The sequence below is a fragment of the Pongo abelii genome, chromosome 6 (assembly GCF_028885655.2).
Source record: "Pongo abelii isolate AG06213 chromosome 6, NHGRI_mPonAbe1-v2.0_pri, whole genome shotgun sequence".
In the NCBI taxonomy this organism is placed as follows: Eukaryota; Metazoa; Chordata; class Mammalia; order Primates; family Hominidae; genus Pongo; species Pongo abelii.
Window position 1 is genome coordinate 148,630,671 of NC_071991.2, and position 20,616 is coordinate 148,651,286.

The following is a 20,616-nucleotide window of genomic DNA, read 5'->3' on the forward strand; positions in this document are numbered from 1 at the left end:
TCACTTCCTCCCTCCGCCCGCCGCCGCCGCGCCCGGCTCCCGCTCGCTCCGCAGAGCCCGTTTTCAGCGGCCCGGCCGGCAGGCCCGGGACCCCCACCCGCCCCCCGCGGCCCAACCAACTATTATTAATGGAGATTGATGAGGCCGGACACGCCGCTTTGTGAAAGTTTGCGGCCGACGAGAAGGCGGCGGCAGCTGCTTGGCCGGTCCCCTTCCCTCCACCCAGTCCATCCCCCTAACTTAGCCCACCTGGCCCGGGCTCCGCCCGGCTAGGAGAGCAAGCAGGAGGTGGCCCAGGCTCCGACGGGGCGGCGAGGCCGAGCGTGGATGGGACACCGGGCGGCAGGCGGAGAGGGCACACCAGCAGGGACAGGCAGCGGGGCCCCGGACCTCAGCACCCCTCTGCTCCGGGCCGCCGCCCTCCTTCGGGCCCCAAGTCATTCCCCGGCGTGCCTCCCAGCTCCGACACCCCTCCCCCGCCCGTGGAGCGGACGTTGTGGCGGTCCCCAGAGCAAGCTCCGGCGCGACGGGCGGGACAGCACGGCCACCGCCCCCTCCAGCGAGAGCGCGGGGCTGAGGGAGGCGAGGCGGGGCCGACAGGGGGCGCGCTGCGCCCGCTCGGTTCTACGGTTTAGGGCCACTCTTACGGGGCCCCTTTCCTCCTGTCTGCCCCATTCGCACTCTGGCCTCTGGTCTCTATTCTCTTGGCATTGGCTCTTCACCTTCTTCCTCATTCCCTCCTCCAACTCCAACTTCCCCTAGTCCCTTTCTCTTGCCTCTGTGGGTAATTTCCTTGAGTGCCCACACTATGCCAAGTACTTACCATTCCTCTGACCTTTCCCCTCCATCTTTCTCCCATCCTTTACATTCTTTTTCTTCCTCCCACTCCTCTTCCCTTTCCCGTCCTCGTTTCTATTCCTATTCCTCTGATTATTTCTTTCCCATCACTCATTCCTTATCCCAGTCCCTCTTACTCGATTTTTCTCATTTCTCTCCTTTATCTGTATCTCTTGTCTATCTGTCTGTCTATCTCTTGTCTCCCTCCCTCGCTCTCTCTCCGTCTCTTCTGCTATTAATTTTCCCTGATTGGCTCCCCAGCTCCAGCGCCGCTGATGAGCCCTATTCATTCCTGGGCCTGACACTCACGACCTGCCCTGGCTGATTGCTGGGGGCTGGCCCCAGGAGCGCTGATGAGCCCCAAGGGTCAGCAGCGCTAATTATCCGCTAATTGCAGATGACTCTCACCTCCCCCCTTCTGAGACACAGAAATGGTGGCGCCTTTTACCGTCCTCCTCCTCCTCCCGATTCCCAGCAGTAGATTTGTCAATCTAGAGGCAAAAGTCACAGACACTTTGGCTTGATAGCCACCTCAGGTCAGTGGGCAAGAAAAAGACAGGCAAGTCAACAGAAGAGTGACCCAAGCTTCAGGACACAGGGCAAGCCTGGCCAGCTACAGTGAGTGTCATCTGGTCACAAGGAAATTGTTATTCAGGTGAGGCTAGGTAGATCCAAGCTAGTTAAAATTAATAACAGCAAAGCCAGGCAAGTTTAGGAAGATGCAGTCTAGGTAGGGGAAGTGATTTGGCTCCAGCGAAGACGAAAACCTACACAAGTTCCAGGACTGCCCGGCCAAGACAGAGCAGGGCAGGAGGGAACTCTGGGTCTCAGTGACATTTGTCCCAAATCAGGAGTGTTGTGTTAGCCTAGTGAACACTGTTAATGTCAGGCTGATGCATTTAAATCAGTACCTTGAAAGACACTGTCACCAGGGTGGACTGAGGAAGGGGGCAGGACTCAAGAAGGGAGTTTTTTGGTTATGCCTTAACTGACAATTCATCAGAGAGGTGAACAGAGAAAAGTGTCATTTCCATGCAGTCTTGATTTACCTTGGGCTCCACCTTAAACCAGTGAAATTTCTAAGAAACGAGTCTGGTGGTAAGATGTCACAATGGAGAAAGAAGAGGTGCCTTAGCTTAACTCCAACTCACTACTAAAGAACTTGTCTAAAGATACTCTTCAGAACACCCCTTTGCTAAATTAACCAAGCACTTTACCATACCAACATGGAAGACGAAGCTTCAAAAGTATATTGTATTTTTAAAGTGAGAAGGCTTATTGGTGTTGGATACATAACAGAGGCTTATTGACTTGACAAATTATTGAGGCAACTTTGGGCTACAAAACTGAAATTAAACCTGTATGAGCAGTTACAGGATCAGCCAAATAAGGCATGAAGGAAGAACCATTTTTAAAAGTAATTGCATTCATTTATTGCATAGGTAACAAAATCATATAGTACCAAATTCCAAAAGCTCAAAAGGATATATGTTGAAACATCTCTCTTCCACCAGTCCCTTCAATAAAAGGCCACTTTAAGAAGCCTGTCACATTCTGGTATGTCAAGGACTCAAGATTAAAAGACCCTCTGATTGTATTAGCCAAGCATGGTGACACACACTTGTAGCTCCAGCTACTTGGGAGGCAGAGGCAGGAGGATTGCTTGAGCCCAAGATTTGGAGGTTAGAGTGAGTTATAATCGCACCACTGTACTCCAGATTGGGTGAGAGAGGGAGACCTTTTCTCTAAAAAATGTTTTAAAGACCCTCTGGGCTGGGCATGGTGGTTCATGCCTGTAATCCTAGCACTTTGGGAGGCCGAGGTGGGTGAATCACCTGAGGTCAGGAGTTCAAGATTAGCCTGACCAACATAGTGAAACCCCATCTCTACTAAAAATACAAAATTAGTTGGGCATAGTGGCACATGCCTGTAATTCCAGCTACTTGGGAGGCTGAGGCAGGAGATTCACTTGAACCTGGGAGATGGAGGTTGCAGTGAGCCGAGATCGCACCACTGCACTCCAGCATGGGCAACAAGAGGGAAACTCCATCTCAAAAAATAAATAAATAAAATAACCCTCTGATCTTGAAGATATATGTCACCTAGTTCATGCCAAGAGCTTATTGCTTAGAACTATACTCAGTAAAGTGGATTCTCTACTCAAGCTGGCACAGGAAGTAACTACTTTTTTTTTTTTTTTTGAGATGGAGTCTCGCTCTGTTGCCCAGGCTGGAGTGCAGTGGCATGATCTTGGCTCACTGTAACCTCCGCCTTCTGGATTCAAGTGATTGTCTTGCCTCAGCCTCCCGAGTAGCTCTGATTACAGGCGCCTGCCACCATGCCCGGCTAATTTTTGTGTTTTTAGTACAGACAGGGTTTCACCATGTTGGCCAGGCTGGTCTGGAACTCCTGACCTCATGATCTGCCTGCCTCGGCCTCCCAAAGTGCTGGGATTATAGGCGTGAGCCACTGCGCCTGGCCAGGAAGTACATGCTTAAAACTTAGTGCCAACAAATCCCAGTGGGCCACCAATTCTGAACAGAGGCAGGTGAGACCTTAAGTACTTCTACTGACCTGGTGTGGTTTGTGTTTGTTAGATACTGTATTTCATAACCCATTTATATCCTCTATCTGTTCCCTTGCCATGCTAGAGATACGAAGTGTGACTTCTGTGAAGTCCTTGACATTCGGTAACATTGGCATACATAGTGGCAACTGCAGCAACCCATTTCCTTTCCCTGCCCTTTCATAGAACATAGAACTGAGGCCACATGGTAAATGGAAAGAAGCATTGGCTAAAGGAAAAAGACCTGGAGTCAAATTCCTTTTCTGACCCCTCACTGGGCCCTGTGACCTTGACCCCTCTTTGACATCTCCATCTGTGAGGGAGAGTGATTAATATCTACTCTGGCTGGGTACAGTGGTTTATGTCTGTAATCCCGACACTTTGGGAGGCCCAGGTGGGAGAACCACTTGAGACCAGGAGTTCAAGGCCAGCCTGGGCAACATAGTGAGACCCCCGTCTCTATAAAAAAAATTTTAAAAATTGGCCAGGCATGGTGGCACATGCCTGTAGTCCTAACTACTCAGGAGGCTGAGGTGGGAGGATCACTTGAGCCGGGGAGGTTGAGGCTTCAGTGCGCAGAGATTGTGCCACTGCACTCTAGCCTGGGTGATGGAGCAGGACCCTGTCTTAGAAATAAGAACAACAAGGGCTGGGCGTGGTGGCTCACGCCTGTAACCCCAGCACTTTGGGAGGCCAAGGCGGGTGGATCACGAGGTGAGGAGATCCAGACCATCCTGGCTAACACGGTGAAACCCCGTCTCTACTAAATATACAAAAAATTAGCTGGGCTTGGTGGCAGGCACCTGTAGTACTAGCTACTGGGGAGGCTCAGGCGGGAGAATGGTGTGAACCCAGAGGGCGGAGCTTGCAGTGAGCCGAGATCACACCACTGCACTCCAGCCTGGGCGACAGAGTGAGACTCCGTCTCAAAAAAAACAAAAAACAAAAAACAAACAAACAACAAGAACTTTGTCTAGTCAAAAAGCAAGGGCAAGAGTCAATTGAATATGAAAAAACACCTTCCAAAATGAGTTCTTCCTGCACTAAATAGACAAAGAGTAGAGTGGCCAAGAAAGGAAGGGACTCATTTTCCCTGAAATCCAGAGCACTCCAAAAACTACTTCTTACTCTCTCATCAGTACCAAGTACAGACCTTACCTCTGTCAAATCTGAACAGAGCTAGCTCCTTTCTTTACCAGCAAAAAACTATGGTTCTCCTACTGAATTCCTGAATAGACGCATTATGGGCAAGTACCTGGTCTCACTGTCCGAAACAGAATTCTGAAAGTGCTGCTTTGTCCATATTCTCTGACATTTGGGAAATGCTCCGACAGAGGAATTTTATCTTTAATCTACCCTCTGTGCCCACTGCGGCCTCATCATCTGGCCTGACCTGTGTTGCCAACCAGCACCAAGGATGCTAAGAAAAAAACAAAGTATTCAAGTCAAAGACCACAAATCTATACCTCCAATCCACTCATTGGCCAGAGAAAGTCCTCTCATGGTGGGCAGCGTCGGGCCTGGCCGCGGGTACCCTCTGGTGGCAGCAGCGCACAACTGCGGGCACGGCGAAGGAGGTGCGGGGTGCTGCAGTGCCCCCTGGCGATAGTCCAGGAGACGCGCCGTAGGGCAAAGAAACCACTAACGGAGCATCCAAGGGCGAGCACGGGACGCCTCTAGATGCTTAACTGTGAATGCACTGTTTGGGGAGCGGGGGTTGTACATGTGTGTCTTAACGTCTAGTGTGCGTGAGTGTAGGGTTAAGTATGTTTAGTGTGCCCCGGTACCCGAACCCTGTATGTCTGTTGTGTTAAATGTGTACCGTATGTATGAGCCCGCGCGTTCACACGCGGGTAGGTTGGTGGTGGGGAGGTCCGCGCCTCCAGTGCAGGGCGGAGTCCTCACGGAGGCGTGAAATTGGTTTGGAGCAAACACATTACGAAAAGCAATTACCAGGGAGAGGTTCTGGGCCCGCGGGACCAACAGCCAGGAGGCTGGGGAGGAAGCGCCCTGGCTCGCAAGAGTCTGAATGTCTAACCCCAGTGAGGACTCTCCTGACTTGCCCCGCTAAGGGAACAATATGTGAAGTTGTGCACAGCCCCTTCACAGCCACCACTCCACATCGCCTTTCTTCCCTTCCCCGTCCTTAAAAAGGCATCCCATGATCGCAGGCTCTCCAGATGTGGCCAGAAATCCTCCCCCATCTTCCTATCACTTTAGAGGAGGGTCCTTCTTCTGGGACGCCCTCCCAGATCTCAGCCCCATTCCTCACCCTCCTCTTCATGCCCCCAGCTCCTGCTCCCACGTCTATCTTGCATTCATCCTATTGCCTCTTGTATTCTAACTGGTTGTTCACACGCTTGTTTCTCAGACTAGACTGAAGATTCACTGAGGGCAGGAGCGTGTCTCGTTCCCAGCAGGGCATGAAGCACCTGAAACCTGGGGACCCGGAAGCACACAGTGAACAAAGTGGATGCGATCAAATAGAATTTCCATCAAAATCCAACAACAGGACTCTCTCGGGCAAGTCATCCGCGGGAGTCGGGATTCCCTGGGAGCAGAGCTCCAAACTCTTTCCCGCACCAGCGAGCCCGCACTTGCATGATACCCAGACCTGCGCTCGACCTGGCCCCAGATCCCCTTGCCAGGGGCCACAGCCTCTGAGATGCTTCCTAGGCGGCTCCAGTGCCATCTCCCCAACAACGGCCTTCTGCTTCCCGTTACTTCCTCGTCTTCCCCATCTTAGCATCTGGCACCACCGTCCAGGGGTCCAAGCCAAAAACCTGCGAGTCGCCCTAGACAGCGCTATTCTGCAGCCTCCTACATCCCCCCCAGCGGCGGCCCCCCGGTTCTTCCCAGGGATCCCGAATCTCGCCCACCGCGACCGCCTCTGGCCTGGACCACCGCCGCAGGTGCCCCTCGACCCACGCCCGCAGCCAGGGCGGTCCGTCCTGCCACTCCTACTGATCTGCTCTACTCAGGTCTCAGGCTAAATGTCACCTCTTCAGAGGGCAGGTTTCCCTGTCACCGACTGCCAACCCCCCGTCCCGCACGTCTCTCCCCGGGCTCGGCAGCACCTGCTGCTTCCTCCTGTGCGCCGCGCTCCGGCTACCCCGCGCAAGCGGACCCTGGTGGGGGCCTGGAGAGCAGGCCTTGCCCCCGTGCGGCGGTGCCTGAACGCAGCAGGCCCTGGAACGGCTGCGGAACAAACCATCGAGCACTAGGGCGTCCCCCGGGACCCCCACCCGAGCCGCGGTCTCCACGGGGCGCCCCGCAGGCCCTCGACAGGAGTGGGCCTCACGCACCAGGTTCCCGCGCATGCCTTGGGGCAGCCGCTTCCTGCCTGCGAGGTGGGGCCTGTGCGGTCGGGGTCTGCCTGGGGTTTCCACAGCGAGGAGCCTCCACGGCTTGCCCACCCGCACCCGCGTCCCCGAGCCGCGCCCTAGCACCTGAAGCCAGACAGACCGGTCAGCCCAAGGTCCGTGAGGCCAGGGTGGGAATCCGAGCCCTCTCACTTCCTCAGCCGCCTCTCAACGCCTAACCCGGCTTCGGGCTCCGGTCCGCGCGGCCTAAAGCCTCGCGCCCTCCAGGCCTCGCCCCCTGCCGCCCTCCAGGCCCCGCCCCCTGTCTCTTCGCGCCCTCCCGGCCCCGCCCTTCGTCGCCTCGCTAGTGCCGGTTGGCGGGAAAGTCGCGAGCTCCAGCGCGTGCGCATTCCGCCGCCCTGGGGAACTCTGTCCAGCGACCCTTGACGTCAGGGATCACGGTGCACTTGATTGGCTGCTCTGTCCCGACCACCTGCCCTTCGCCTGTGGTTGCAGGCAGCTCCCGGCTGCTGGGGCCTCTGGCAGGTTCTGAAAATCCTGATACTGCAATGACCCTTAGGGACTCTCCTCCCTCTCTTTTTACAGATGCAGAAACGTGAGCCCAGAGAGGAAAGAGACTTACGTTCCACAAGTTAATGGCAGAGTTAAGACCAGAACCTGTGTCATGGAACTTTCAACTCAGCGCTCTTGCGGCCAGAGCTAAATTTAAGGAAGGAGCAGATAAAAGAGGCAGGAACCAGGCATGCTTCTGGTGCTCCCTGACTTACCGTGTCAGGCAATAGGCAGAACTGGTTCTGTTTTTCTAAACCTGGGCCTTTCGCTGTCACCTGAGCCATGGTTACCCTCTGCGATGGGCCATCCCACATACCCCTCCTTCCGGTGGCTCTCCTGCCTCCTCACCTTCCCACCCCAAGGGTTCCCGTGCCTTCCTGCTCAACTCTCTGCACTGCCTCCATGTGCACCCTGCTCCTCCTTTAGGCCTTTTCTAACGCGTTCTCACCTGGTAGTCATTGTGTCATTTCATGGAGCTGGCAAGCTTGGGACCCCTTAGCAGCCGGCTGATGCCAAAGGGGAACGTGATGCAGCTGGCACCGTGGGGCAGGCAGGGAGCCCCTGTCAGTCCGCCCATCCCGACTCCCCTGCAAGGGAGCCAGTTCAGAGGAAGGTCTGTTGGAGACAGCACCAAACACAGACCTGGAGATTTTTAATGCACATACAGGGTTTGCACAGGCTAGAAGGGGGCCTCAGGAGAGCCCCAATAGGAGTGTGTCTTCATCAGACATCACCCGGCTGCCGCTGTCGGTCCGCTTCTCTGCATTGGGAATTGCAGCATCCACACCTGCATGCGGAGCTGGGCCTCCTGCTGCCAGGGCTACCTGGCCTGAGTTAGAGCAGAGGCGCGCCCTCTGCAGGCTGGGACATCTGCTTTCAGGCCCTCTCAAAAGGCCGTGGACATCTGGAAGGAGAGGTTTGGATTCAGAGGCTTCTGGTGGTTCGGGGACGGGCCGGTTCTGGCCAGGGCCCTCCCCAACCCTTCTCTTGCCTTCCACCCATCCCTGGACCCCAAGCAGCTGTGACTGCTCACAGATCCCGGGGCTCACCTAGTAGAGCACGCCCTCAAAATCCAGCTGCAGGTAGCGGAGCAGTCGCGGTGGCAGGGGGAGGCGGGGCAGCGCGTGGGGCAGGCTGCCCTCCAGGTGGGAGCGGAGCGCACAGCGGCTCAGATGCTGCAGCGACCTGGGCTGCCTCACCAAGGCGAAGAGGGAGGAGTAGAAACGCTGATGTTTCTGGGGGCAGAACAAGGGGCTCAGTGAGGGGCAGCCTCAGACAGGTAGTGCGGGCTGCTCCTCCTCACAGGGTAGGCTGGTGAGGGGTGGGGCATCTACGGGAAGGAACCTCTTAGAAACAATGAATATCTGTGTTCACTCTGCAAGTTCTCTCTTCTGGTGTGCGTCTTTGGGTACTTTCTATGGGGGGCTGCGGTTTAGCGGGTGGGAGTCTTGGGGCCAGGATGAGAGGCTCTACGTTCAGAGCCTTGGAATCTGACCTGCAGAGTTTCAGGAGGCACCAGGCCGACGGCCTCCTCGGGAAGCTGCACAACACTGTAGGTGTTCATCAGGACCTCGATGGTCCGAGGGCACGTGCTCCAGCGCTCCAGCACCTGCGGGAGGCAGAGACGTGTTGGGTCCCCAGTCAGTCCACGCAGAATGACCAGACAGCTCCAGAATAGTTGTTGTGGGTTGAACTTTGTTCCCCAAAAGATATATTGAAGACCTAACCCCCTGTACCTATGAATGGGACCTTACTTGGAAATAGGGTCTTTGCAAATGTAATCAGGATAAAATGAGGTCATTAGGGTGAGCCCTATTCAATATGACTGGTGTTCTTATAAGAAGAGAAAACAGAGGCACAGACACGGACATAGACAAGAAGGCCACGTGATGACAAAGGTAGACAGTGGAGTGGAGTGACGCGTGTATGAGTCAAAGGACACCAAGGATTGTGGGAAACCACTGGAAGCTACAAGACCACCATGGAACAGGTTTTCCCTCAGAGGCTCCAAAAGGAGCCAGCCCTGCCCACATCTGCATTTCAAACTTCCAGCCTCCACTGCTGTAAGGGAACTAAATTTCTGTTGCTTTAAGCTACCCAGTTTGTGGTACTTCGTTTGATCCAGGAAGCCAATACAGCAGCTAACCTTTCTATTGTGCATAACTCAGGCCAGATGGTTTTTCTAGCACTTTACACGTATGAACTCTTCACTGTTGTCCCTGCAAGGGATGGACTGTTAATATCCCCATGTTATTATCCCATTTCCTTCATTACAGCCAAGGGAAACTGAGGTACAGAGAAGTTAATTAACTTGCCCAAGTTGTGATTCCCACAGTCCAGGCCTGGAAGCGTGGCCCCTTGCCCTTAACCACATCACCATCCTGCTCTCCTCTCTGCCTCTACAAGGTTCTGGGCTGGGTTTTCTGCTGGCTGGAAGGGGTCCCTGACCTGTGGCTGGAGCTCCTGAGCAGATAAAAAGATCACAGAATCCATCCAATGCCAAGTGAGGGTAGAGACAGCCACGAGAGGGGGCCACAGAGTGGGGTGGGGCTGGGTAGGGGACTCACAGAGGGAGGGCTGGGCTCTGGAGGCAAGGGAACCCCAGAGCCAGGAGGGTATTCAGGGAGAAGGGACAAGGCAACCCGAGGCTGATGGACTGCCTGCAGGAGCAGGAGAGGATTTGGTAGGAGCAGGGATGGAATCTAGTTGGAGCCAGATTTATGCTTTCATTGGTTCATTCAGCAAATATTTATTGAGGGCCTACTATGTGGCAAGCACTTCGAATCCAGCAGTGGGGAAAATAAAGTCCTTGTCATCCAAGAGCTCCTATTTCAGAGGGAAAACATAATAAACACAGAAGTCATCACTCACAGATCTACTGCTGCAATGAAAAATAAGAAAGGGCTGGGCATGGCGGCTCATGCCTGTAATCCCAGCACTTTGGGAAGCCGAGATGGGTGGATCACTTGAGGTCAGCAGCTTGAGACCAGCCTGGCCAACATGATGAAACCCCGTCTCTACTAAAAATACAAAAATTAGCCGGGCAGTAGTGGCATGCACCTGTAATCCCACCTATTTGGGAGGCTAAGGCAGGAGAATCTCTTAAGCCTGGGAGGCAGAGGTTGCAGTGAGCCGGGATCGTGCCACTGCATGTGTGGGTGACAGAGTGAGACCCTGTCTCAAAAAAGAAAAAAAAAGTAGGGTCAGGGGACTGAGCATGGTTGGGGAGGGCACTGTCCTAGATGGAGTGGTCAAGAAAGGTCTTTGAGGTGGTGGTCCAATGCAGCAAGCGGGCAAGCCATGCAGTGGAGCAGCCTGTGGACAGACCGTCCACGTGGTCAGAAAAGTGGCCTGACAGACACTGGCACTATGATGCCCACTTGTGCCTGAACTCGGTACCTAAAGCAGATTCGTGCCTCCTCCACTGCACTCCTACATGCATCTCTACAGGTGATGGCCACAGAGTCTTTTAAGATCTGAAAACAGCTAAGTACTGTCTTTCAGGCAGTATCTCACACACAACCCACATGTGGCCAAACACACAATTGCATCTAATAGTGGGGGTTTAACAGCCTCTGTCTGCAAGGAGAGGAGACCCTTCTGTCTGTCAGATGAGAGTACTGATGAGAAGTGGGAGCAGAAGGCCTGGCCTTCCAGGGGTCCCTGGAGAAAGCATTTTACACACCTGGGGCCTCTGCTTCTAGCCCTGCATCTGAGCAGTGCTCACCAGTCTGTCCCGGGAGGCCTCTTTTCCTCACTCCTCCTCCGAGCTAGGGAAGAGCAGGCTGGTTCTCTCCAACTCTCCTCTCCACCTGCCCCTCAGGCCCATCTCTGTCCTTCCTGGCCCATGTTGACCCCCACCTCTGCAGTGGGCTCAAGTAGCTCGCTGTGTCTGGAATGCCTGCCTCTTCCTCCTCCCTCCCGTCAAAACTGCCCCTCCCAGTCCCGCCTCCTCCAGGAAGCCTGTGCGGCTACACCAACCTGCTTTGCACTTCCATATCCAATGATACCCTCATTGGGATGATGCCAAGCAGCTTACCAAGTGCTTTCTCATACATTACATAACAAGAGCAACACTAGCTAACAAGTGTTAAGCACTAGGCTTGATGTGTATTAACTCTTCTCACACTAACCCTATGAAGAAGGCATAGTGTCATATCCCTATGTTACAGATGACAAAACTGAGGCCTAGGGAGATTCAGCGACTTGCCAAAGGCCATACAGGTAGTGCGTCTGGCTCCACAGCCTATACTCCTAGTCACCACTGACCTCAGAAGTTGCTGGGAAGACTGAGGAACTCCTGTAACAAGAAATACAGCTTAGAGCAGTGCCTGGTGTGTGGTCAAGGCTGTGCTTGCTCCGACTGTTCCCCAGGGCTCTCCTACAGCTTTCCATCCTGTTAGGGAGAGGCTGTATCACATGCAGTGACTTGCCTACACCCACACGAACAAGCATCAAAGTCACATCCCGGATCCAGGTCCCCTGAGCACCAAGTCCAAAATGGTGGCTCCTAGAGAACCAGCTGGGGCTGGCGTTTCATCACAGATGGGCGGTGGAGGCTTCTGTGCAGGGAGGACAGAAACCGCTCAGCTGGCAGGGCTGCAGATCATGGAAAGGGACAAATGGGGTACTTTGCTCTGCCAGCCCCTTTGGCCCCAGAGACAGGCTGAGGGGTGGAGCAGGGCTGTGGGGTCCCAGGAAACTCTTTCGCTGCGCCGGACCCTCCTCCCACCCCTGCCTGCCGGGGAAATCATTAGCTGTCAGAGCTGCCGTCAGATTACAGGGAATTGCTTGTCTCCTAATTATCTAGTGTTAATAGGAGATTAATTAGTGTTAATTGTTGATTTTCTTGTATTTTCCCAAAGGGGAGACCAATCTGCCGAACTCTTGGGCTGTTTAATTATTTGGTCTTGCTTAGGAATCCAGACAGATGCTTCTAGGTTTGTGAGCAAAGGGGAGAGGCTGGGATAGCAGGGGTGGTCCCAGGACAGGCAAGGCTGGGTGGGACAAGACTCTGGGCTGGGTCAGAGGGGACCTGTCTACTCAGAGGGTGGTTTCAGTTCTGACCCATCTCCTCTGAGAACGGATGTCCCCAACCCAGACCCAGCGCCCTCCATGACATTATCTACGCCCCTCCAGACACCACACAGCATGGGGCAAGTCCCCCTCACAGGGCATCAGTAGCACAGGTCTTCAAGTTGAACCTACTTAGGGGAAATTAAGATAAAGTAGGATATAAATTGAAATTGACAGTGAAAGGCATGTTCACAGGTGCCAGGACAGTGGCAGCTGTTCTGGGGGCTGTAGGTCCTACCAGATTCTCAGAAAGTGGGACCATGTCCATTTGCAGACATTTCAGGGGACCTTGAGCCTCCTGAAACAGGCTCACCCTCTTCCCTTGGAGAGCCTCTCCTGCATCTGTCACTGAACTGATCCCACTGCTAGTGGGAGTATCTTCAAATGCTATTTTCATCAGTTTGCTGTGCTGATGAAGACCCTTAAACAACGCCCACCACCTACATCAGCCCTGACTTCTTCTGTCTTTTTGGATCCTTTATCATCTGGCCCCACTGCCCCCAGTCCACCTTTATCACACATGCGCAGTATATACATGCACATACGTGCATGAACACATGTATACACACGCACACCATGTGTACACATGCACACACACATGCACGCACACACATTTCCCACTGATCTGTGTCTTCACCTTGACCCCTATTTGGGCTTTGCTTACATGCTGAATGAAAGACAGACCGAAGGAACCAATCTATGTGCATAGGCCACATTCCAAAGCAAACCGGAGCGCAGCCCTAGGTCTCCCCGGCCCCTCACCATGGTGGCCCTCCTGCTGCCTGTAGCCCCCATACCTTGGGGAGGGCCCCTGGCCAGACACGGACGGCGCCATGGTTGAGCAAAGCCCGAACCACGTGCTCAGGGCTCTGGGCCAGGGCTGCAGCTGGGCCCTGCAGAGCACAGTGCAGGGGCGTGTGTCCCCCATAGTCCATGGTGTTGGCGCTGACACCACAGGACAGGAGCAGCTCCACGACAGCTGCATGGCCACGGCGACAGGCCAGGTGCAGGGGTCGCTGCTTGTCCTGGTCGGCAGCATCAGCGTCTGCTCCAGCTGAAAGCAGCAAGCTGCACAGCTGCAGGCAGCGGGTGGTGGTGGCCTCAGCATCGGCGGTGGACTGGCAGCGGACGTCACAGGCAGCCAGCAGTGGGGTCCAGCCTTCGGCATTGCGGGCATCAGGACATGCCCCCCGTCTTAGAAGCAGATCTGCCAGCTCCACATGGCCAAGCCGGGCGGCCACATGCAAAGGGGTCTCCTCTTCTTCCTCGGACCGACCATCCACTCTCGCTCCAAACCTGAGGAGCAGCTCCGCACACCTATTGGGGGGAGACGGTGGTGGGGAGGAAAGCGGGCACGGACCCCCGGCAGGAACACACTTGGGTGGCTCTTGGTTCTGTCTTCCCCCACCCACCCTCCATCCTGCCCATCACCGGTGGTCATCCCGGCACCATTCTGCAAGATCAACAGTACCCTTCTTTTTTTTTTTTTTTTTTTTTTTTTTGAGACTGAGTCTTGTTCTATCGCCCAGGCTGGAGTGGAGTAGTATGATCTCGGCTCACTGCAACCTCCACCTCCCAGGTTCAAGCGATTCTCCTGCCTCAGCCTCCAGAGTAGCTGGGATTACAGGCATCCACCACCACGCCTGGCTAGTTTTTTGTGTATTTAGTAGAGATGGGGTTTCACCATGTTTGCCAGGCTGGTCTCGAACTCCTGACCTCAAGTGATCCACCTGCCTCGGCCTCCCAAAGTGCTGGATTATAGGCATGAGCCACTGTGCCCGGCCAACAGCGTCCTTCTTTAAAATCCAAATACTTTTTGTTGGGATAATCCACTAAATCATCCGTGGGAATAAACGTCACCAGCAGTTATCACATGAGTGGTTAGAACAGGCGCCTGCTGACGGTTTTACGTGTCGTAGCTAATTTCATCCTCACTACATTCCCTTGGTAGGCTCTCTTAAGACACTCATGCCACAGAGGAGGAAACTGAGGTTTGAGGATCTCATGCAAGTTGACATGGCTAGTAGCGGTAGGGCTGCTATTTGGGTCCAGGGGCAACAGGAGTGTTGGGGGGCTCTGCACGCTGGGACTGGAGGAGGAAGGGGGCGTGGGGCCTGACAGTGGGCGCACATGGAAATGGGGCAGTGGGACAAAGAACAAGACTGATTGGCTGGGCACGGTGGCTCATGCCTATAATCCCAGCACTTTGGGAGGCCAAGGCAGGTGGATCACCTGAGGTCAGGAGTTTGAGACCAGCCTGGCAAACATGGTGAACCCCCGTCTCTACTAAAGATACAAAAATTAGCCACATGTAGTGGTGGGCCCCTGTAATCCCAGCTACTTGGGAGGCTGAGGCAGGAGAATCGCTTGAACCTGGGAGGTGGAGACTGCAGTGAGCCGAGATCGTGCCACTACACTCCAGCCTGGGTGACAGAGTGAGACTCCTTCTCACTCTATTTCTCAAAATAGAAAAATAAAAAATAAAAAAGACTGAAATTGGCCAACTAGATTTACTCCAAGATGGCAAGAAGCACAGGGAGTCACAGCAACGTGTGTGCCTCACTTCAGGGCTTCCGAGGTGGTTGTGAGCAGCACGTGAGACAACCCCCAAAAACCTGTCATCGTAAGAGCTCAAAATGACCACACTTGGCAGGCGGAGTGGGAGGTATAGAGGGTGATGGATTGTGGGAGCTCATTTCATTATCCTGTCTGACTTTCTATATGTTTAAAAGTCTCCATAATAATTTTAAAATACATTTGTTTACTCACAAAGGAAGGAAGGATTATCCCTGGGTGTGATCTCAGGGAGGCTGGTGGGAACATGGTCAGAACTAAAAATGTGGGATTATGTGGAACCTCACTATCTAGTGGTAGCCACTAGCCACCTGTGGCTATCAAGTTCTTGAAATGTGGCTAATCCTAACTGAGATGCGCTGTGTTATATGCATGCCTTTTTTTCTTCTTCTTCTTCTTCAGAAACAGAGCCGGCTAGGTGCATTGGAGAATCACTTTAGCCCAGGAGTTCAAGACTATCCTGGGCAACAAAGTGAGACCCATCTCCACAAAAAATTAGCTGGGAATGGTGGCGTGGGCCTGTAGTAGTCCCATCTACTCTGTAGGCTGAGGTGAGAGGATTGTTTGAGCCCAGTAGTTTGAGGCTGCAGTGAGCTATGAACGCACCACTGCACATCCAGACTAGGTGACTGAGAGAGACCCCATCTCTCTCTCTTTTTTTTTTCTTTTGAGATAAGGTCTCTCTCTGTCACCCAGGCTGGAGTACAGTGGCATGATCTCCACTCACTGCAACCTCCGCCTTACAGGCTTAAATGATCCTCCTACCTCAGCCTTCCGAGTAGCTGAGATTACAGGTGTGCACCACCATGCCTGGCTAATTTTTGTCTGTTTGTTTGTTTGTTTGTTTGAGATGGAGTTTCCCTTTTTCGCCCAGGCAGGAGTGCAGTGGCACAATCTTGGCTCACTACCACCTCCACCTCCTGGGTTCAAGCGATTCTCCTGCCTCAGCCTCCGAGTAGCTGGGATTACAGATGCCCGCCACCATGTCCAGCTAATTTTTGTATTTTTAGTAGAGACAGAGTTTCGCCATGTTGGCCAGGTTGGTCTTGAATTCCTGACCTCAGGTGATCCACCCGGCTTGGCCTCCCAAAGTGCTGGGATTACAGGTGTGAGCCACTGCGCCCGGCCTCAATTTTATATTGATTACATGTCAACATGATAACACTTTGGATATGTTGTGCTAAATAAAATATAATTAATTTAACCTGCTTCACAGATATTTGTACCCACACGTCCACAGGAGCATTATTCACAATAGCCAAAATGTGGAAGCAACCCAAGTGTCCCTCAACGGGTGAATGAATAAACAAAATGTGCTATCCACATATGAAGGAGTGTTATTCAGCCTTAGAAAGGAAGGAAATTCGGCCGGGCGCAGTGGCTCATGCCTGTAATCCCAGCACTTTGGGAGGCCGAGGTGGGTGGATCACGAGGTCAGGAGATCGAGACCATCCTGGCTAACATGGTGAAACCCTGTCTCTACTAAAAAATACAAAAATTAGCCGGGCGCAGTGGAGGGCGCCTGTCGTCCCAGCTACTCGCAAAGCTGAGGCAGGAGAATGGCATGAACCCAGGAGGCGGAGCTTGCAGTGAGCCAAGATCGCGCCACTGCATTCCATCCTGGGCGAAAGAGCGAGACTCTGTCTCAAAAAAAATAAATAAATAAAAATAAAAATAAGGAAGGAAATTCTGAAACATGAGACAACACGGGTGAAGTCTGAAGACATCATGCTAAGTGGAATAAGCCAGTTACAAAAGGACAAATACCACATGATTCCACTTATGTGAGGTCCCCAGAGTGTTCACATTCAGAGACAGAAAGTAAAATAGTGATAGCCAGGGGCTTGGGAGACAGGGTGGGGTGAGTGATTAGTGTTTGATGGGGATAGAATTTCAGTTTGGGAAGATGAGAAAGTTTGGAGATGGATGGTGGCGATGGTTGAACAACAACATGAATGTGCTTAATGCCATCAAACTGCACACTTAAAAATGGTTACAAAGGGCTGGGCGCAGTGGCTGGTGCCTGTAATCCCAGCACTTTGGGAGGCCAAGGCAGGCAGAACACAAGGTCAGGAGATTGAGACCATCCTGGCTAACATGGTGAAACCGCGTCTCTACTAAAAATACAAAAAGTTAGCCGGGCATGGTGGCGGGGGCCTGTAGTCCCAGCTACTCGAGAGGCTGAGGCAGGAGAATGGCGTGAACCCGGGAGGCTGAGCTTGCAGTGAGCCGAGATCGTGCCACTGCACTCCAGCCGGGGAGACAGAGCAAGACTCCGTCTCAAAAAATAAATAAATAAATAAAAAATGGTTACAAAGGTAAATTTCATGTATATTTTACCACCATTTTAAAAATTAATTTTACATATTTGTCTTTTTTTTTTTTTTTTTTTCTGTGAGACAAAGTCTCACTTTGTCTCCCAGGCTGGAGTGCAGTGGCGCAATCTAATCTCCGCTCACTGCAACATCCACCTCCCAGGTTTAAGCAATTCTCCTGCCTCAGCCTCCCGAGTTGCTGGGATTACAGGCACCCGCCACCACACCCAGCTAATTTTTGTATTTTTAGTAGAGACAAGGCTTGGGCATGTTGGCCAGGCTGGTCTCGAACTCCTGGCCTCAAGCGAGCCACCTGCCTCAGCCTCCCAAAGTGCTGGGATTACAGGCGTGAGCCACCGTGCCTGGCCATTTGTCATTTTTTTATAGGGCTGCTAGAACATTCTAAATTGCATATGTGGCTCACATTAGGTTTCCACTGGGCCACACTAGTAAAGAACACATCTTCAACCATAGTATGATTAAGTCTATGGAATCCTCTAGAGGCTGATGAGATGAACAAGAAGGAGAGGGTCCATGAAAGGAGAACCCCACGGTCAATAATTTGGCAACTTTCAGAGGCAAGAGACAAGACCTGCAGGTGTGCAGTCAGTAGAGAGAGGGCCTCTATAGGATGTAGAGTTAGTTCACAAAATTGTAATTGGGATCCCATCCTCCAACGTTCCTTACACATGGGTTGCAATTATTTATGTCACTGCAAAGGACTATTCTCTACAATAAATGATACATTGGCACATTTGGGTGTATTCATCAGTTTCTTGGGAGTTTAGTTAGTGAGAGTCCCTTGAGCCCATGATCTGAGGGTGCCTTACCAATAAGGAGATTCTAGACCTGTCATGGAAAACCAGACCCTACCCAGAGGGACCCAGGCAGGTCCTCACTGGGGCCACCATCCTCTACTCCCTGTCTGGATCATTGGACAGTAAGCTCCCTGAGGGCAGGGCCTCAGGGACTTAGTTGCTGTTGTGCTTAGCACAGTGCCTGGAACATAGGATAAGCTCAGAAAGTGTTTTTAAAAACTTTAAGCAACACCACGTCCCCATAATGGAGCCAGGCAATTTCCCAATGCGGGCCATGCAATTGCACCCCTGCCACAGCCTCCCTCCACCCCTGGGAGACCAGAAAACTGTCCAAAGTCCAGGCCACTCCAAAGTTCATGGGGTCAACGGGTGGATGACTTGGGAAGTAACTGCACCCTGACCCGCGCCCCCAAGCCTGGACTGCTCTGCCCCAGGTCCCTGACATTTTCCCCCATCCTCCCTGAGAAGGCCTCTTTGCTTCCCTTCAGAGTGGAACTGGGGGTTGGGGTGAGGGGTCACTCACTCAAGGGTGCCAGGCCCCCGGCAGAGATGCAGGGGGCGTTTCCCATCCTGGTCAGCGATGTTGGGGTCGGCTCCCGCCACCAGCAGCACATGAACACAGGCAGTGTGGCCTGCAGCACAGGCCTCGTGCAGGGCGGTGCGGCCCCCAGGGGCACTGTCTGGCCTTGCTCGCCGTCTCAGCAGCAGCCGCAGGACTTCGGTGTGGCCACGGCTGGCTGCCACATGCAGTGGGGTGGTCAGCTCCTCTTCGTATGTCAGAGACCAGAGTCCTAGGGAGGGGAGACATGGACCTCAGATCCCCAGGGAAGGCAAAGACCTTCCAGCCAATGGGGTGAGGTGGGCAGAGGCAGGAAGAGGGAGCCCAGAGCTCCATCTGCAGCCTCCCCTCTCTCCCACTGAGACCCCCCAGTGCCCCGGCCCGTACTCAGAGCACGGATGTTGAAGCGGAAATCCCTCCATCGCTCTGGGTCGCTGGTATCAAAGATGGAATCAGGAGCCAGGCCAGTACTGGAGTCCGCGAGGATGCGGGAGACACAGCCCACGTCCCCAGCCAGCACTGCCTGCCAGAAGGCAAGGGCAGGTCCTGAGGCTGTGCGGGTGACGATGGGTCCTGGGCCAGACTTGGGGTGCTCCTCAGACCCTCTGCTGGGCTTCTCCACCAGCCTGGCACAGAGGGGGTGTCTGTCATCGAGGGGCTCTCCCTGCCCCTTGCACTCTTCTGGAGACCAACTCATGAGCATGTGGGTGGGGAGAGGGGAGTGGGGAGGAGGAGAGGTATATGCCAAAGGCAGAGAGAGAGAGAGCAGGAGGGAAATACAGACAGACAGAGGGCCCCTGTGTCCCACGCCCCGAGGCTGACCTGGCCACGCATCCAGCAGGAGCTATTCTGGGCTCCACATGACTATGTTCCTGGGCCAAGGTTTAGGCTATTGGGCAAGCTTTGAGGTCGGGGAGAAACAGCCGGGGGGCTTCTCTTTCCCTCAAGCTCTTAGGACGTCTGTGGCCGAGGCAGTCAGCCCAGCCCCCTGGTTCTCAGCACCCCCCAGATGCCCCTCACCCCTCTGGTGGCTGCTCCAGCGAGGCTCTGCGGCCCGGCTCTCCAGCAGCAGGTCGGCTGTGCTGTGCGGGGGGAACAGCTCCTGCAACCTTGCCAGGTCCCCAGTGTAGAGGGCATTCTGCAGGGCCATGTCTTGGCAGAGCAGTGGTGATGGCCGAGGGGTCTCCCAGGCTGGGCGGGAGTGGGGCCTCCAGATCCGGCAGGCCGGGGCAGAGGGAAGGCACCCCAGATGGTGTCCCCAGTGGGGAGAGGAGTTCTTTCCCCAGGGCATGGCTTGTTCTGGGAGAGCCAAAGCAGCAGGACTCCCAGAGATGTTGCTGGTGGACTGGGCAGGTGGGTGCTGGGCCCGAGCTGGGTGGGGCCCAGCGTGGGAGACGCAGGGGAGCACAACATCGGGCAAAGCCATAAATAGCCCTGACTGGCCCAGCTGTCAGTCAGGCCGGGTGGGGGAATTAGGGAGGGGCAGGAGAACAAGTGAGGCCTGAGCCCTCCAACCCTGAGCTTCACCCCAGGGCTGTATGACCTCAGGGTGGAAAGGGACCACCTGGACCATGCTGCCCAGTCCGTCATCTCGGCATTAAAGGGAAGTGAATTTCCCAAGATCACGCAGAGAGCTTGTTGCAGAGCCAGGACTGGAACCCAGGGACTTGGGCTCTTTCTTGTTTTTCCTCTGCTTCACCAAATCGGCCTCCAGCTGCCTGGGCTCCGATCCCACTGGGAAGGCCTGTGGGTGCCAGATAATATTTCCTGCCGTTCCAAATGTCATCTGTTAGCCCTGCACCTTCCCACTCCCAAACCAAGGGAGGAGTTCACAGTAGTAACACAGATTGCCCTCGCTGTGTGAGGCACCCCTCGGGGGCTCCCATAGACAGACATGTGCCTGAGTAACAGAGCGTAACCCACAGGCAGCCACAGAAACTCCCCATGCTCGCCCTTGATGCCAACTCCCCCACCTCCCTGGATGACCTTGGGTGGC

General features: G+C 54.0%; 1 protein-coding gene and 1 long non-coding RNA gene across 8 annotated transcripts in view; one reads left to right on the top strand and one right to left on the bottom strand.

Annotated features, from left to right (window-relative positions):
• Positions 1-7,691, top strand: part of LOC129060517 (uncharacterized) — a 10,944-nt gene extending 3,253 nt beyond the window's left edge. Inside the window, exons 2-3 of one of the 3 annotated variants that reach the window (XR_008527318.1) lie at positions 5,775-6,881; positions 7,312-7,691. This is a non-coding gene — a long non-coding RNA (uncharacterized LOC129060517). The remainder of the gene's footprint in view (positions 1-5,774; positions 6,882-7,311) is intronic. The other 2 variants (XR_008527317.1, XR_008527316.1) reach the window with 2 other exon arrangements.
• A 222-nt stretch (positions 7,692-7,913) lies between these two features.
• Positions 7,914-20,489, bottom strand: ASB10 (ankyrin repeat and SOCS box containing 10). Of its 5 annotated transcripts, XR_008527320.2 has the most exons (8): positions 19,008-20,489; positions 18,585-18,852; positions 13,152-13,671; positions 11,548-11,840; positions 10,043-10,104; positions 9,425-9,741; positions 8,774-8,887; positions 8,405-8,513 (listed from the first exon to the last, which is right to left on the bottom strand). XR_008527320.2 is itself a non-coding variant. In XM_002818685.4 (6 exons), the coding sequence occupies exons 1-5, from the start codon at positions 19,321-19,323 to the stop codon at positions 8,328-8,330; spliced, it is 1,404 nt and encodes a 467-aa protein (XP_002818731.3). In that variant the 5' UTR covers positions 19,324-20,479; the 3' UTR covers positions 7,914-8,182. The 5 variants fall into 5 exon arrangements, 2 of the variants coding, with proteins under 2 accessions (XP_002818731.3, XP_054415957.1); XR_008527319.2 differs by having other exon boundaries at positions 9,425-10,104; XM_002818685.4 differs by lacking the exons at positions 9,425-9,741; positions 10,043-10,104; positions 11,548-11,840 and adding an exon at positions 7,914-8,182 and having other exon boundaries at positions 8,328-8,513; positions 19,008-20,479.
• Between the last annotated feature and the right edge of the window lie 127 nt (positions 20,490-20,616).